This window comes from Asterias amurensis, chromosome 16, assembly GCF_032118995.1.
Source record: "Asterias amurensis chromosome 16, ASM3211899v1".
Lineage (NCBI taxonomy): Eukaryota > Metazoa > Echinodermata > Asteroidea > Forcipulatida > Asteriidae > Asterias > Asterias amurensis.
The window spans coordinates 5,529,182-5,544,114 of NC_092663.1; the positions used below are offsets into that span (position 1 = coordinate 5,529,182).

The window sequence follows — 14,933 nt, forward strand, 5'->3', positions numbered from 1 at the left end:
GCAACGGCGATCAAAAAGACCTATTCGCCCATGGGAAATAGCATTTCCTATTCAACAGTTAGGATCATCCTTGTTCTAGATGTTTTTGAGCGGTACAGCACCACCGCACCGCTGCTAAAACAAAGGAGCACTTGTGCAAAAGGTTGTGATCCGATTTGTGCATTGTTGCCGCTACGCGGCGCTATATGATTTTTGGTTGTCAGTAATTTGTGTGATTTTTCATAATGTTATACCATTTAAAATACATCAAATGACAAGGATCTAATATGTCAGTTATATAAAATAAACATTGAGTGGCTTTAATTCGTGGAATGGAAGGAATATTATCGCTCGGTAAAGTTAGAACTGTTCCACTTTCACGAGGCGAAGCCTCGTGAAATGGAACAGTCCAAATGTTACCTTGCGATATTCCTCCCATTCCACTCTGAGCCACTCAATATTCGGGATCCTGGTTCCTTCCTTGTTCCCAATAGCCTGTTTCAAGCTAACATTTGTAAAGGGCGGAGGGGAATCAGTGACACTATTCCAAAAGGAGGGGGGCAATGGATTGTTAAATAACTTGGTACTGCGCCAATGGTTGACTAGGCTTGCAGGCGAGTCGTTTGAGTGAGTGCGTCACTGCGCATGTACGTTGCTAGTCACTGGTCAATCACGGGTCCACATTAGTGCACTTGATTGTGCTCTTAGACTGAAAGTTAAATTGCATGCAACAAACAACTATTGAAGGACATGTGTTCAACAAAGATTCAGTAATCACATTTTTATGTCAATATATTTATTCCACATGATTACATGCTCTTATGGACAAAACATATTTTACTAATCAAACCTTTTAAAATGCAAATCCATTAAACAAGTTAAACATCACAACACTCAATCGAATTTAACAAAGTGGGAAATTCTGATAACAAAGATGTAAAATTAACTGCCAACTAGTTTGTAAAAATAAATGTATGTAAGTATTTGGGTTTCGGATGTACACTTGGTGTGCATAGTTAAGAAGATAGTTTGCCGAGCTCAAATTGGCAGAGTTTTGATCACAGCACTGTAAAATACAATTCATATTAATCGGTAACCTTTCTTGTTTGTTGTAACCTTTCTTAACTTAAGCAGCACTTTGGTTCATTGCGGATACCTGAATAAGCTTCCTACCTGTAAAATGAATAATAGTAAAGCATTTACCTCGCAGTATCATTAAATCAAAATATTTCATTGTTTTCACAAAACAAATATTTGCACAAAACAGTTACCCGGTAATGAAGCTCCACCTAATATTGACAACTCATAAAGAAATTCTCTAACCAATGTTTAATTGTGAAACTGATAACTCGCGTTATGAAACAAATAATTATGCAATATTTTAGTTGTTGATGTTGCACTATCGATAAATCTCTGGACATGGTGTTTTGTGTCGTACAAAAGTTTAAAATTCATTTCAAGCAGCTTCAAAAATCTACTAAATTTGTTCTTATTCCTACAACCTGACAACCAAAACATTTATAAATTTAAACCAATTCTCATTTAAAAACCTATCTATCCAAGATATGAATTAGGCTGAAAGACCATATTTTGTCTTCAATTTCTCCACGTATTCCACATATAGACGGTCAGCTTCCTCCTTGGTCATTCCTGAAAAAAATAAAATAGAACATCAAGAAGTAGGAATTGTGTCAAATTTCAAGATGAACAGTCGTACAAAACTCACTTCACATGAAGTGCAAGTTGAATCACCTGAAGGAATATCGGCTGGAAATGGTCTCATCTTTAGAAAATCATGACTGTAAATGTTTATTCCCCAAGATGTTTTGAAAAGCATCTCTCGTAAAAGACTTTTGAGTGTACAAGTATTTAACCTTAACTACTGTTTTCTGACTAATAGCTGATTATATTTTGAGCACCAAATTCAAGCTCTGATATTTCTGATCAGCAGAGTGTGGGTTGGAGTGCCGTCATGGCACTTGTGTCCTTGAGCAAGATGATTACTTTGTCCTTTGAATGAAACATTAAAGTGTAGGTCCTGTGTGTTAGGATTCGTTGTGCACGTTAAAGATTTGTAGCTTCTTCTTTAAGGCAAGACTTGATTTTTGGAGCTCTGAAAGAACCCTCATATCCAGGATGCCACTGTAGTATGTGTAGAAAGTAAAATTACATTGAGTCCCAAAATGGCCCAATCAAGATTATTAAGAAGATGATGTGATGTATATTGGGAAAATAACTTCCATCAATAAATCCAAAACAATTCATATGAAACTAGCTACGATGAGAAGCTTTTGACTTAAAGACACTGGACACTATTGGTAATTGTCAAAGACAAGTCTTCTCACTTGGTGTACATGTATCTCAACATATGCATTAATTAAAAAAAAATGTGAAAATTTGAGCTCAATTGGTCATCGAAGTTGCGAGATAATAATGAAAGAAGAAAACACCCCTGTCACACGAAGTTGTGTGCGTTTAGATGGTTGATTTCAAGACCTCAAGTTCTAAACCCGAGGTCTCAAAATCAAATTCTTGGAAAATTACTTCTATGGCACTTCAGAGGGAGCTGTTTCTCAACCTGTTTTACACCATCAACCTCTCCCCATTACTCGTCACCAAGGAAGGTTTTATGCTTATAATTATTTTGAGCAACTACCAATAGGGTCCACTGCCTTTAAAGGCAAGACTTGATTTATGGAGCTCTGAAACCTTTCTGCCAAAGAAACAAACCCTCATATCCAGGATGCCACTGTTGTATTTGTAGAAAGTAAAAGGCCCTCAAGATTATTGAGAAGATGATGTGATGTTTATTGGGCTATTAACTTCCATCAATAAATCCCAAACCATTCATTTGAAACTTAAAAGCTACGATGAGAAGCTTTTGACTTAAAGTCAGGGGTGTTTAGGAATTAAGTGCATAACTTACCTTTAATACCGTTCCATGCGTCCCATTTAGCTTTACCCTTCAGGTCCAACATACCAGGTCTATCTGTGATCACAGTCAAATAAATCGGATACTTAAATTAAATTCAAAACATTATAAGAGTCAATATATATTTAATTTGCAGTCAAACAATGTTTGTATCTATTAACCTTGTAGATCTGTTCTTTTGAGAACCTGTCTTGCTTAAAATTCTACTACAGCGGAGTAGATTGATCGGACTTTGGGAGACTTCTCAGTACCAGATTCTTATGCATTATTCTACACTTTCGTGGCCTTAAAACTTGAGTTTCAGTTAGCGAGGCCTTGACAGAAAGAGCGAACTCAATGTTATGCCACAAGAGGGCGCCCTTTCCTAAAACTGAAAACCTTGAACTCTACTATCGTATATTTACCAGTATTGCAGTCTCCTAAAGTGACTTGCTTATAATACTTGTACGTATCAAGCAACTCTTGATTGTCAGGCAGTTTACTAAGACGCTTGATCTCTTCTGCAGCTACAACAAACTTGTCCTGTGTAAACACGAACAAAAATATTGAAATCAAAAGAAAATCTTCCAACTAAGAAACAACCTCTTTTAAAAGTTAACCACGCCATTGTAGGCATGACCATGGCACACAGTAGAGTGTTGTGGGTATGTGCAGTTAATTGTGAACAGGGTGCACAGGCTTTGTGCATTGATCACAGGAAATTTATACAAAACCACAGGTTTCATTCAACACAATGTGGACACGACCATCTTTTTCCCTTTGATGACTGCCTTACTATTTTCAACAAAATTTTAATGAGATATTCAGAAGTCCCTTAAAAAAGTCTAAAAAGAGAATTTATATCGAAAACAACATTTTAGGTATTCAACCCAATTATTGTTGTCATTCTATAAATCAAGAAAGCATACAGTGTTCGTCTCAATCTTGAGATAATAATAGTTCCAAGGCAACACACAATTAAGATTCCGGTCTGTACTTGTTTTATAATAAATACATGTAGGCAAAGTTTCAGTACATCAACCTACATGCAAAGTTTAATCTCTGAGCTTATTTTGATTCTGAATTGATAGTAATGTGTACTCTAGAAGCTAAGAATGTGACCACACTGATGTGGAGATGAATCTTAGCATTGTGGACCTAACTCTACCAAATTCCAACTGAGCCTTTTTGAGATATGGTGGACACAATATAGAAGTACACTGTTTGCTTTCAGTGTACAACTGAACCTACTGAGTTTTATGATGTCCAGCCTATCTCAAAATAGAACCCGGGTAAGCTTTTTATCACACAGCTCCTGTTTGAGTTTGTAGATTAATCATTAATTCAAACATTGGCCACCTCTCAAGCTAAAATACACAATACACAAAGACTCACTTCAAAATCTCAATGCATGTGTAATCGCTGTCCTTACTTTACAGTATGACTGTTCCATGTCAGGACTAGAATTTCATCTTTGAACATGTTTAAAGGGCAAGGCCATTTTTATTTTGCAACGGGTACTTCCATTGGAAATCTTAAAGACAATGGGAAGTTTTTGAGTGGGCACCAAGGCCAATACCAGGGGCAATGGAGACCATGGTCTCCTTGGCCTGCATGTAATTCCAGGCTTTCCATTTGTGCACGTGCATCAAGTGGAGAACCTGCTAGTGCTAACCTGTGAAACACTACCTTGTCATGTAAGTTGTAGCAAATGTTTCTGCTACAAAAGAGTAAGCATAAAAATTTGCTTCAACCATTAAAGCCATTATACACTTTCGAAACAGAGAGAAAATTAAAAGTTCACACATTTACAAATAACTTACACGGTTATTACAGGGTAATAAACACAATGTCATGACACGGTGAAACGTGCGGAAACGAGGGTGGGTTTTCCCGTTATTTTCTCCCGACTCTGATGACCAATTGAGCCTAAATTTTCACAGGTTTTTATTTTGTATATAAGTTGTGGTATATAAGTTGTGATAAACACGAAGTGCGGGCCTTTTGACAATACTGTTTACTGAAAGTGTCCAATGGCTTTAAAAGCAGCACGTTGAAATAGGGCCCTTGTGCCGCACTTCCCGACTGCAGAGCCTCCTCCGCTGAAAATAGTCTGCTGTGCTGGTCTACTTCTAGAAACTATAATATATTTAAGGCTCCCCCATGAGCCTTATAGTTTTTAGAGGTATGCTGGTACCAGCTCAACTATAGTGCACTGATCGTGTCATTGTCCTTGCTTGAGGTGGCAGGCAAAACCTTGTCTTCAAGCCCAAACGTTTGTATTGAGGCTCAATCTCGTCATACAGTAACGCTGAAAAGCAATTTTTTATTGTAATTATGTATATATATGAGAACGTGTGTACGTATTTGGCTCCTTTAATTAGCAATTTGTTAAGATCAGTTGAGATCATGTTAAATAATTAACAGTTCTCTCGACAAACAACGTGTGATTTGTTTATTTTATTTGTTTTCATTTTGTTTATTCATTGGCTTTCGATCGGTCACTGTTTCATGATGAAAATCTTAGCAGAATAATAATCCAACAGCAGAGGGCACAATATAAAAAAAAAATTGCAAAAGGGACGCAATTGTTTTCTGCACTTACATTTTAACAAAAGTCATCTATAGTTTATAAATAGAATTGCCCTCCTACAAAGTTTTCCTGATGTTTTTTAAGGTCAGACTCAGATTCCCTTTTTTAAATTGATTTCGAAAACAAGAAGAAGTGCAATGGGAATGCTCCCCATTCATTAACAAAAGTATGCCGTGGCCAAGCCAATTAAAGCCATTGGACACTTTCGGTAAACAGTATTGTCCAAAGGTCCACAATTGGTGTATCACATAAAATAACAAACCTGTGAAAATTTAGGCTCAATCGGTCATCGGAGTCGGGAGAAAATAAGGGGAAAACCCACCCTTGTTTCCGCATGTTTCGCCGTGTCATGACATGTGTTTAAAATAACCAGTAATTCTCGATATTGAGAATTGATATTGTTTTAATGTTTTCTCAAAAAGTAAAGCATTTCATGGAATATTTTATTGTTCAAGAGAAGTCTTTCATCATTACCTTCTGTAAACCCTGTAAGTTAATTGTAAATCTGTGAACTTTTATTTATATTTTCTGTACCGGAAGTGTACAATGGCAAGCAATGCCAATGATTAGTACACAATACACATAAGTCATATTATAGTGCATTGGACCATTGGACTCTCTCTGGCCTGGCCATTAAATTTAATATAATTGTGTCCATCCATGGCATGGGCGATGGTGTGGAGGTAGGAACCCAATGCACTCATGGTCCAACTCAAGTTAGTCTATTTTAATATTATGGATGGTCTAACTAAGGGTGCGTTCGTTTAGCTCCCCTGGGTCCACCCCGGTGCGTGGCGGGTTGTTTACACCAGGACGAACGTGGGTAATTATCTGCACACACTTGTCCTGGGAGAAAAAAAACGCCACACACCAGTCGACCCAGGGAAGCTGACTAGACGAACGTACTCCTAGACCGGACGAAACCGTCTCCCGTACGGGAGACGATAGCCGGACAAAACCGAAATAGTTCTCTAGGAGTACGGGAGACGATAGCCGGAAGAAACCGAAATAGTTCTAGGAGTAGACGAACGCACCCTAAAGACTTGAAGCATCTGTGAGTGACTGTCCTGACCTGTGCTGGCGCTGGTAGCCGAATCTACCGCACACTGACTTTATATTATAATAATTAAAAGAACAAAATAAACATGGACAGACGAAATACTTACGGATCCAGCCATGTTGACGATAGAACTTTGATGTTAAGTACAATACAGAAGGGTAGGCGAAGCACCTTCAATAAAAAGTTCTTGCTGGCCGGCGGAGATAGGCGTGGCTACTGTTTCTGATTACACTTGATAATGAGGCTGCGAAACAACAATGCAAACTGCGCGACACATGTGATTAGTAAGGTTCACGATTCATTACGTTCTAATTTTAATCAATGAAATGGGTACCAGACGTTTGTACACAGCGCCCTCAGCCGACACATTTTGCCCTAAAAAGTGTGGGCATACAACTCCATCACTGCACTGCGCGAGACATGCGGGGTTTTTTAAGGGAATATTTAACTCATGTAGGCAAGTTAGGACCATTTATTGTTATTTATTCGGGACTTTACTCGTAAAATATACGGCCTGAAAGTATTAACATCGAAAAAGTAAACATAATAAAAATGGCATAAACAAGTTTGACTCTATAAGCTATTGTACGCTGGACCTTCATAAAGTAACGAATGCTTGAGAAGCAAAAATTTAGTGAGGCAACATTATGCAGTCACAGCAATGTAAACTTTGTTCTTCTGTCAATACTTTCGTGCTTAGCAAGTTTTTCTGTCACAGGCAGTGTGAAATAGACCCTTCCCATGAAATATGTAAATTGGGAACATCGCGCTGTTTTGTACACGGCTAATGTGTGCGTGACGCAGACGCGATTGCGCGTCTGCTTAGTGCACAACTCAATAGACCTTTTCGCAAATACCGGGGCGCGCGCGTAAAGCTTGGAATTAGGTGCATTGTGGTCTAGCTGGTAGCAAAATTTGATGCATATCTATCCCACAATGAACCTCATTCAACAGTGTGCGCTTGCGCATTGGTATTTGCGATAAGGTCTATGGTGTTTGCCAACCAACAGGGTCTGTACGCATGCGTGAATGTAATTAGCATATTTCATGGGAAGGGTCCATTGGGCCCGCCGGGGCGCTAATTTATAAGTGACATGAACAAAGCAGATGCGTTTACAACACCTATCACTACAATTATTATTACAAACAATAGTTAGTGGCCGTGTTTAGGCAATCGTTATAAAAAGTACACAATAAAGATCCTAGACCTCCTTCAACTAACTTGTTGAGGTAGACATATTGAGGTCTCCACGGAAACCGGCATTAAACTTTTCCACAGCTTCCTCTTATGCTAATAGGCTAATTTCTCACCAGCTATCTGCCGATTTTCATAACGCTGGGATGGTATATCAATAAGCTGCTGGCATATCGTTACTAATGGCCCTCTCTGGGATCTGTACTTTGCTGTAAATAAAAAAAACGTATGTTTTTTCAGTTTCCATTCTCTCCTTCTTTCTTGATATCTGCATCACCTATGACGTCATCAGATGACGTCATAGACGGTGTTCTGCCCCGCACCATCATTCGTTGGCTAGAGAGGCATTCTCTTGCATACCAGCGAAGTTCCGAAGATGATTTCTCCATACTCGCCGCATGTCTCATAGGGGTGGATGTCGGTTCTTTGTTATGGCAAATTGCGTCTACAGCGGAAGTGATACAAGGAGGACTTGTTGAGTCACGTGCGTGCCGCACAGATAACCCGGGCTCTTCCAATCTCTTTTTCAATGGATTACTGGTACTTCTGCTCAGTGGAACCTCAAAGAGAGTGACTTCATCCCCTGGTGAATGGTTTCTACATGTGAAAGCTCCAGTTGTCTCTTTTCCATCAGGCGAGAGGCAGTTCTTAATGTCTTTGTTCATGTCTGGTGATGAGGATGAACTATAGGTTTCAGAGTCGAGTTCGTTGCCGGGTGACGTTTTCGATCTTTTCGGGAAGTCGTCAGTGAGAACAAGGGGTGTGATCGAGACAACACCACGGACTCCTGTTCCTGGCTGCTGATGGAGAGATGGGTCCGCCGATGGTGAGGTGCTTGGGGACAATCTGATTATAGACTGTGAAAGTAAAAAAACAAAATGTTAGTAAAATCATCATTTATTTTTTTAAGAATAGTTTAAACATAGATTCAAATCCCGCTGTCATTAATGTATCTTTGTTCAACCCCCAAAATTATGTTAAATTATTTACTTTTCTAGCTTGACAGTGCAACTTAAGGAACTCGCTCTTGGCTGCCGTAGTCTTTTTGCTTTGTCGTTCCATGTGTAGTTTCCTTACCATCAATTTCTCGTTGATAGTGGCAACCCACCTATAACAAAATGTCACAAAACGAAATACGAAAGTGAAATTTAAGATAGTTATTAAACTTGTGATGAGTGTATAACGTTTCATCCACACTATTTTCGATTAGCCTAACTCTTAAGCGAAACAAGCAAGCAAAAAGAAATATTATTTTTGTTTTTATTCAAAAGGCTGGTTGTATAAATCTTCTTCTTTTTTTTAAGGCACGGGTGGGCGCCTTTGGTATATTCTCACTTTGTGTATCCAAACATTATGCATCAAGTTTATTAAACCTGTTAAAAGAGATGTATTCATTGTAAACAAAAAAATGATTGGGGTTGACTAATGACTCACTTTGCTTGATCGCATCAGACTTCAATTTTGTTTGTGTAATTGAAAGTTTAGTCTGTCAATTTAATGATGAAATGATTATGTGCTTACTACATACTTGCATGAGCAACATTTCGATGGGTCGCAACCGCCGGATTTTTCATTTGGAGCACGACAGAGACCTGAAAACTGCAGTATTAAAGTCGGGAATAAAACGAGTTATAATTTTTCAGCAGAATGAAGACTGTTCAAAAATATCAAAGTAATTTCTTCGGGTTAGTTTTATGGAACTTTAATCTCAGTAAAAAGTTGGGGTGGTGTTATTTTTCACTGTGAGATCTTTTACAGGACGCCTTAAAGTGAGGCTGATGAGTCCGAGCGTTCCGAGATTCCAGCAAACCATGGCAGACTCCGGCCGTGGCTCACGGCCGACGGTTCTCTGACCGGAGGGTTGTATAATGGAAAGGTAATTCATTTATGACTATAATGTGAGAAGAATGGTTGAGTGTAACTCAACATACCATGGAGATTGCTAGAGACGCAAAGCAGACAAACACGAGGAGACCAATCACAGCAGGAATAAGTATCTGCGGCTGTTTGAGGGCGTCTGTCAACGGTCTTTTCGTCATCAACGTGAGGTTGGTATTCTCGGTTGTCGCCATGGTTGTAGACTCAGGGGTCGTTGCATTTATCAATTCACTGACGTTTACCAGCATCTTCTTAGCGAGCTCGCTTTCTCTCTGAAGAAGAGCATCTATATCGCCCGTAACAAGCCGATTGATGAGTAGGGATCGCTCGGGTGACTTCGGTTCACCGAGGTCCACTCGAGCAACTTCGGAGAAATTGGACAGACTAGGCGGGAAAAGTTGCTCTAGGACACGTTCGAGCTGAGGTATCATTATTTTGAATGGTTCGCCTATTTTAAACGTATTCGTTGTTGGTGTCACAATTCTGGTGTCTTTTTCATAACCATCGAATACAGCTTTTCCCGCGTTCTTCTCGTATCCATCAAAAACAGTATTTCTCGTGTCTTTTTCGTACCCATCGAATACAGCGTCCCTATAGTCTGTGTCTAATTCGTTTCCGGGTGTGGTGGTGGCCCTGCGTCAGAATCAAATAATATTAAGTTTAAGAAATTACCGTTATTATTCAGTTTATTGGTTAGCAGTGCCAATGTAATGGAAATAATTATATGTAATTAATAAAGCTATTTTAAGTGTTTTTTTTTTTTTCGTTTTGCTAATAATATGTATACAAATCGCGAAAGGGGAGTTTTGTTGTCTCGGTAGTCTGAGCTTAGAACAAGGACGGTATGAGGAAATCAAATTTAAGTGGTAACTTGTTGATATTCAAATCTTACACGCAAATGGCGTTTCATATTGAAAATACCTACTTTACGGTTGACACTGAGCCTTTTCCTCCTTGTAATGCAGTAATAAAGTTTCTCATTCGTTCGTGGAAGACGAGAGAGTAGAGTCTCTTCTTTCCCTGGTCGTGTATCGCCTCAATACGCTGCCGCATCAGAACGTCGTATTCACTCAGTACCCTCTCGCCCTCCGGACTCCGTATTGGGTAGGAATCTGCTCCGGATATAATGTAACCGGACTCGTCCGTATCTGGAGGTCGGAGGTCATCTATGGTCAGTTTGGTGGTGACTACTTGTTCCTGATCCGGTTCGAATGTGCCGGTTCCGATTTCTGGACTTTCTTGTGAGACGTTCCGGCTCAGTGATAAAGATCCTACTTCAAAATGACACACAATGTTGTCGGTTAAGTGCAAACTTTGATCTCCTTTCAATTTGAAATAATAAAACTCACATGTTTTCCATACTTTATAAACAATACATAAGAAACATTTAAAGTTTAATAACTCCAGATTTATTAAGACAGAAACCAAAATAAGTATGACCAAATAAACTCCATGCTGACTTACTGCAATTTGTTGCATCTTTGAAGTTACAGTTTACGGCGTCGCTGGTATCCATGATTTCGATGTCACGTGATTGCAAAACGTCCCACACTTCAAACCAACTACAGCTGCACTTTATCGGGTTACCAGCCAAGTATCTGAATAAACAATGTATAATTCATGTTATTTCATGCACGATGCTCTATAATGTTTGAAAACTCATGTCACCGCATCCAATGAATATTATTGTATATCCAATGAATGGAATCACTGGATCTGAGTAGCAGGTACCTGTCTTTATCCTTGCAGATAAAGACAGGGGCCCAGACTAGTCCAACCTCAGACCGTTTCATTATCACCAAGATGGCAAACACTATTTATACTTACAACATTCTTAGACTCCGAAGCGGCATAAAGGCGGCAATACCGACCTTACTGATCAGGTTGTGGTTCAAATATCTACGAAGGGAGAAAGTTGTACGAAATAATTATAACAATACGGGCCTAATACCACTTGTATTCCATCTGTATCCAATCTCAAAGGTCTCTACAGTTACCACTAAGCAATTTTAATGTTGCCCAACATCTATACATGAATTTACTCTGCTGCGCGTTACAATAAATAAATAAAACATGATGACGTAACAGGGCTTTTCGCGGATCTTTCAGGAGAAGGGTATTAACAAATAAATGCTCGTTGTTTTTTACACAATTATTATCATGTGAACTCAGTTTCCTTACTGATTGAAACAATTTAGACGATTCTGAGCAAAGAATACGTGTTGTAGTTTTCGTTTCAAGTATATCTTTAAGTTGCTTATTATTATATAACCCCCATTAGCAATTGAATGCTTAACTTTTAAAGTCATAATTACTTACAGTTCTTGCAACGATTCCAGTCCAAGAAACATCACATCGTCAACTTTTTTTATTTGATTAAAAGAAAGATCTCTGTCAGGAAAGAATAAATAACACAAGGAAATGGGTGTTGTTATTCATTTTGGCAAGGCAAAGAAAAGTTGGGTTTCATAAAAAATGTGTAACATAATAAATATGATTTTGTTGTTTTGTATAAAGCGCCAGTTGACTTAATACGAGTTTAACGAAAACGAAGAAAATTCGGTGTGACAATTCCTAGTACCTTTGAGTCAATTTTTGAACAAAATGCTATTGTAATTTTGTATGGCGGCCATGTTGGTTCACAAATAAATGAAAACCATAATTTTGGAGGCATATTTTTCGTGGATTATTATACCGTCTTTCCAACCAATATTAATTTCATTTTGTATAGCAAGTGTCCAATCTAAGATGAATGAACGTATTGTATCATAGGTTGTTACTTACATCAAGTGTATGCTCCTTAGACCATGTGCTGTCTGAAAAGGTGCATCTTCTATAAACGCTATCTCATTGTGAGATAAATCGCTGTGTGAATGAAAAGAACCAATAAATATTTAGAAAATTAAGATGGTAATAAAAAATAACTTTATTTTACTCGGACAAACAGTACCCTTTCAGGAAACCAAATGACTGGGTAAGTTTGAAAAGTTATTAGCAGTGCCATCGATGTTTTGTAATGCCGCTTTTTTAACTATTTCAATGTCATTACGTCAGTAAAAGTTGTAAACGATATTTTATTTAGAAAATGCGATTTACATTCCTCGGACGCATCGTGATATATGAATCGAATGTTTCTAATTTGTTTTGTAAAAAAAAATCTCAAAATGTGATCTGGAAGTGAATTTGTTTTGCTAAATATTTTGATACTTACATTTTGCGAATGTTGTATAATCCATCAAAAGCAAAACGATCAATATATCGAATGAGATTATGTGACAGTTTGCTGCGGAATAAAAAAAAATGCACTCAATGTTAGCAATGGGTTTACTAAAAAAAAGATAGTCTGATGGTCTGACTTGGTTCCAAAGTCTGTGGTCGTGTTTTTTCTTCTATCTGGCAGCTACTTTATCCCGATGCCTGACAGTTACTACTGTATTTGCTAAATAGCGCCCTCTTGAAGAGTATTCTTGGCGTCTTGTGGTAGCCGATTGTTGTGAGGCAAGGCTCTGATGCAGACAACAACTGCAATTTCAGTAGACTAAAGGTTTTTTCTTCTTCTAAAGATGTCCTTTTGTTAGTTTTCTTGCCTTACGTGGCTATAAAAGCAATCGTCTTCCAGCTCGTGGCCTCCGTACCCGTTATACTTTTCCTCCATGGACCAACCAAATCTTTTAAACTCACATTGTAATTGCACCGTCCAGTCCGTTGAAACCATCTCGTATTAGCGCCCTCAGTCGGTTATGCTCTAAATATCTGAGAGAGAGAGAAAAAAGGAAACAGAGTGTTTAATAGGCTCATGTTTCACAATCTTACAAACGGTAAACATGTTAACTGTACAATTAAATATTTAGAAACTCAGTCCACACAAAAATAACTTTTGTGACAACTTAGATGTCTAGCTCTATCTAATCATGGAGGAAGGAAATGCAGATCTAATCTATTTATATTTCACAATGTTGGTTGTTTTTTGTTGGAAAAAAAACTAACTTGGTAAAGTAACGGAAAGCTGTTGATAGTATTAACATTGCGAGAAACGGCACTCTTTGAGTATTTTTTGAGAAAGAGGTAATTTCTCACTTAAAAAATGTTGGGAAACACCAAGTGAGAATACTGGTCTTTGACAATTTATTGTTAGTGTGCCATAGCTAAGCCAATTTTGTTTAATTACTCACACATTTCTGATGTGCAACAAGTTGTACTTTTGAAGATCAGTGGGAATTCTTTCAAGTTTAACTCCTTCATTTGTGTCAGGAGAACATGTTAATGTGTCTCCACGACACAAACACGTCTCAGGACAAGTGTCAGCCGCCAATGATGTCACGATTGCAAGAGATGTCAGATAGAACAGAAACATACCTGCATGTGGGTCAAAACACAAATGTTGCAAGTGCGGTTGATGAATGAAACAAAAGAAGAAAACCATTGTAGGTTAGGAACATTACAAAATTGGTAAGAAAATAAAGTCGTCTAAGATTACATAAACTAACACGGTCTCAGATATGATGATAGTAGAACAAATAACATCCTTTAATTGAATACAGTTTAAAACATTTCTGAATGTCATATTTTACAAGTGTTGTTTCTGAACAAAATTTGATAGGAACGCCTTGGAATTATAGGAAAACGAATGTCCCACTGTAGTCTGGTTTGAACTCGTCTGTTGCAGGATTTCATGAAACTTTACGCCATGGCGCAAGTTGCGCATTTCCTTCGTGAAATCAACTGCAGTGCTATACCATCTATTTTGGCCTATACATGGATTAGCAGATTACAAAAATAAACTTTCGAACTATAATAACTGAAACAAAAGACAAATGTAAAGTACTTTGTTCGTTCGGTTCATGCACCATTAAGTGAAAACTTACCTTTCGTTAACGTTCATAACAAATTCAGCCACTCATAATATGGACTTATTTTGGAGTAATTGCAAGGTTTATTGTTCGCCGGGAACTGCAAATCTTCACTATACTGCAACATTTTTGTATGCAAACGACCATTGATATCAAAATCCCAGCAGATTTTTAAACTTTGAAAGCTTTACGCGCGTGCAAATGAATACGCGAAACGTGTTGCGCTGCGCGCGCACGCGGGACGCAGCTGTTCAAGCGGCTGTAAACAGCGCCACCAAGAATGGTGTTCCTTTACCAGGCGGTACACACCACGAGTTAATGGTAAAAATAATATTAGTCTTGAGTTTGAGTCTTTCTTTTGGTATGTTTTAACTGTTTTATGTTTTGTGTTGCGCATGCGCCTCATAATGTCTTGTTGCTATTGTGTAGTTTTTTTTCTAATTTGTATCAAACCGTTGAAAGTAATG

The 14,933-nt window shown here is 38.2% G+C and overlaps 2 protein-coding genes across 4 annotated transcripts; both read right to left on the minus strand.

Annotated features, from left to right (window-relative positions):
* Positions 1-745: 745 nt before the first annotated feature.
* LOC139949007 (acyl-CoA-binding protein-like) lies at positions 746-6,855 on the minus strand. 2 transcript variants are annotated; one of them, XM_071947396.1, is made up of 5 exons: positions 6,739-6,855; positions 6,650-6,683; positions 3,316-3,433; positions 2,906-2,968; positions 746-1,629 (listed from the first exon to the last, which is right to left on the minus strand). In XM_071947396.1, exons 2-5 carry the CDS (start codon positions 6,659-6,661, stop codon positions 1,550-1,552), a joined length of 273 nt encoding a protein of 90 aa, XP_071803497.1. In that variant the 5' UTR covers positions 6,662-6,683; positions 6,739-6,855; the 3' UTR covers positions 746-1,549. The 2 variants fall into 2 exon arrangements, with proteins under 2 accessions (XP_071803497.1, XP_071803496.1); XM_071947395.1 differs by having other exon boundaries at positions 6,650-6,821.
* Positions 6,856-6,996: 141 nt separating this feature from the next.
* Positions 6,997-14,620, minus strand: LOC139949005 (uncharacterized). Of its 2 annotated transcripts, none has more exons than XM_071947394.1 (13): positions 14,482-14,620; positions 13,789-13,972; positions 13,298-13,369; positions 12,828-12,899; positions 12,401-12,481; positions 11,936-12,007; positions 11,444-11,515; positions 11,081-11,214; positions 10,542-10,887; positions 9,670-10,249; positions 9,267-9,337; positions 8,729-8,846; positions 6,997-8,595 (listed from the first exon to the last, which is right to left on the minus strand). In XM_071947394.1, the coding sequence occupies exons 2-13, from the start codon at positions 13,968-13,970 to the stop codon at positions 7,975-7,977; spliced, it is 2,421 nt and encodes an 806-aa protein (XP_071803495.1). In that variant the 5' UTR covers positions 13,971-13,972; positions 14,482-14,620; the 3' UTR covers positions 6,997-7,974. The 2 variants fall into 2 exon arrangements, with proteins under 2 accessions (XP_071803495.1, XP_071803494.1); XM_071947393.1 differs by having other exon boundaries at positions 10,542-10,890.
* Between the last annotated feature and the right edge of the window lie 313 nt (positions 14,621-14,933).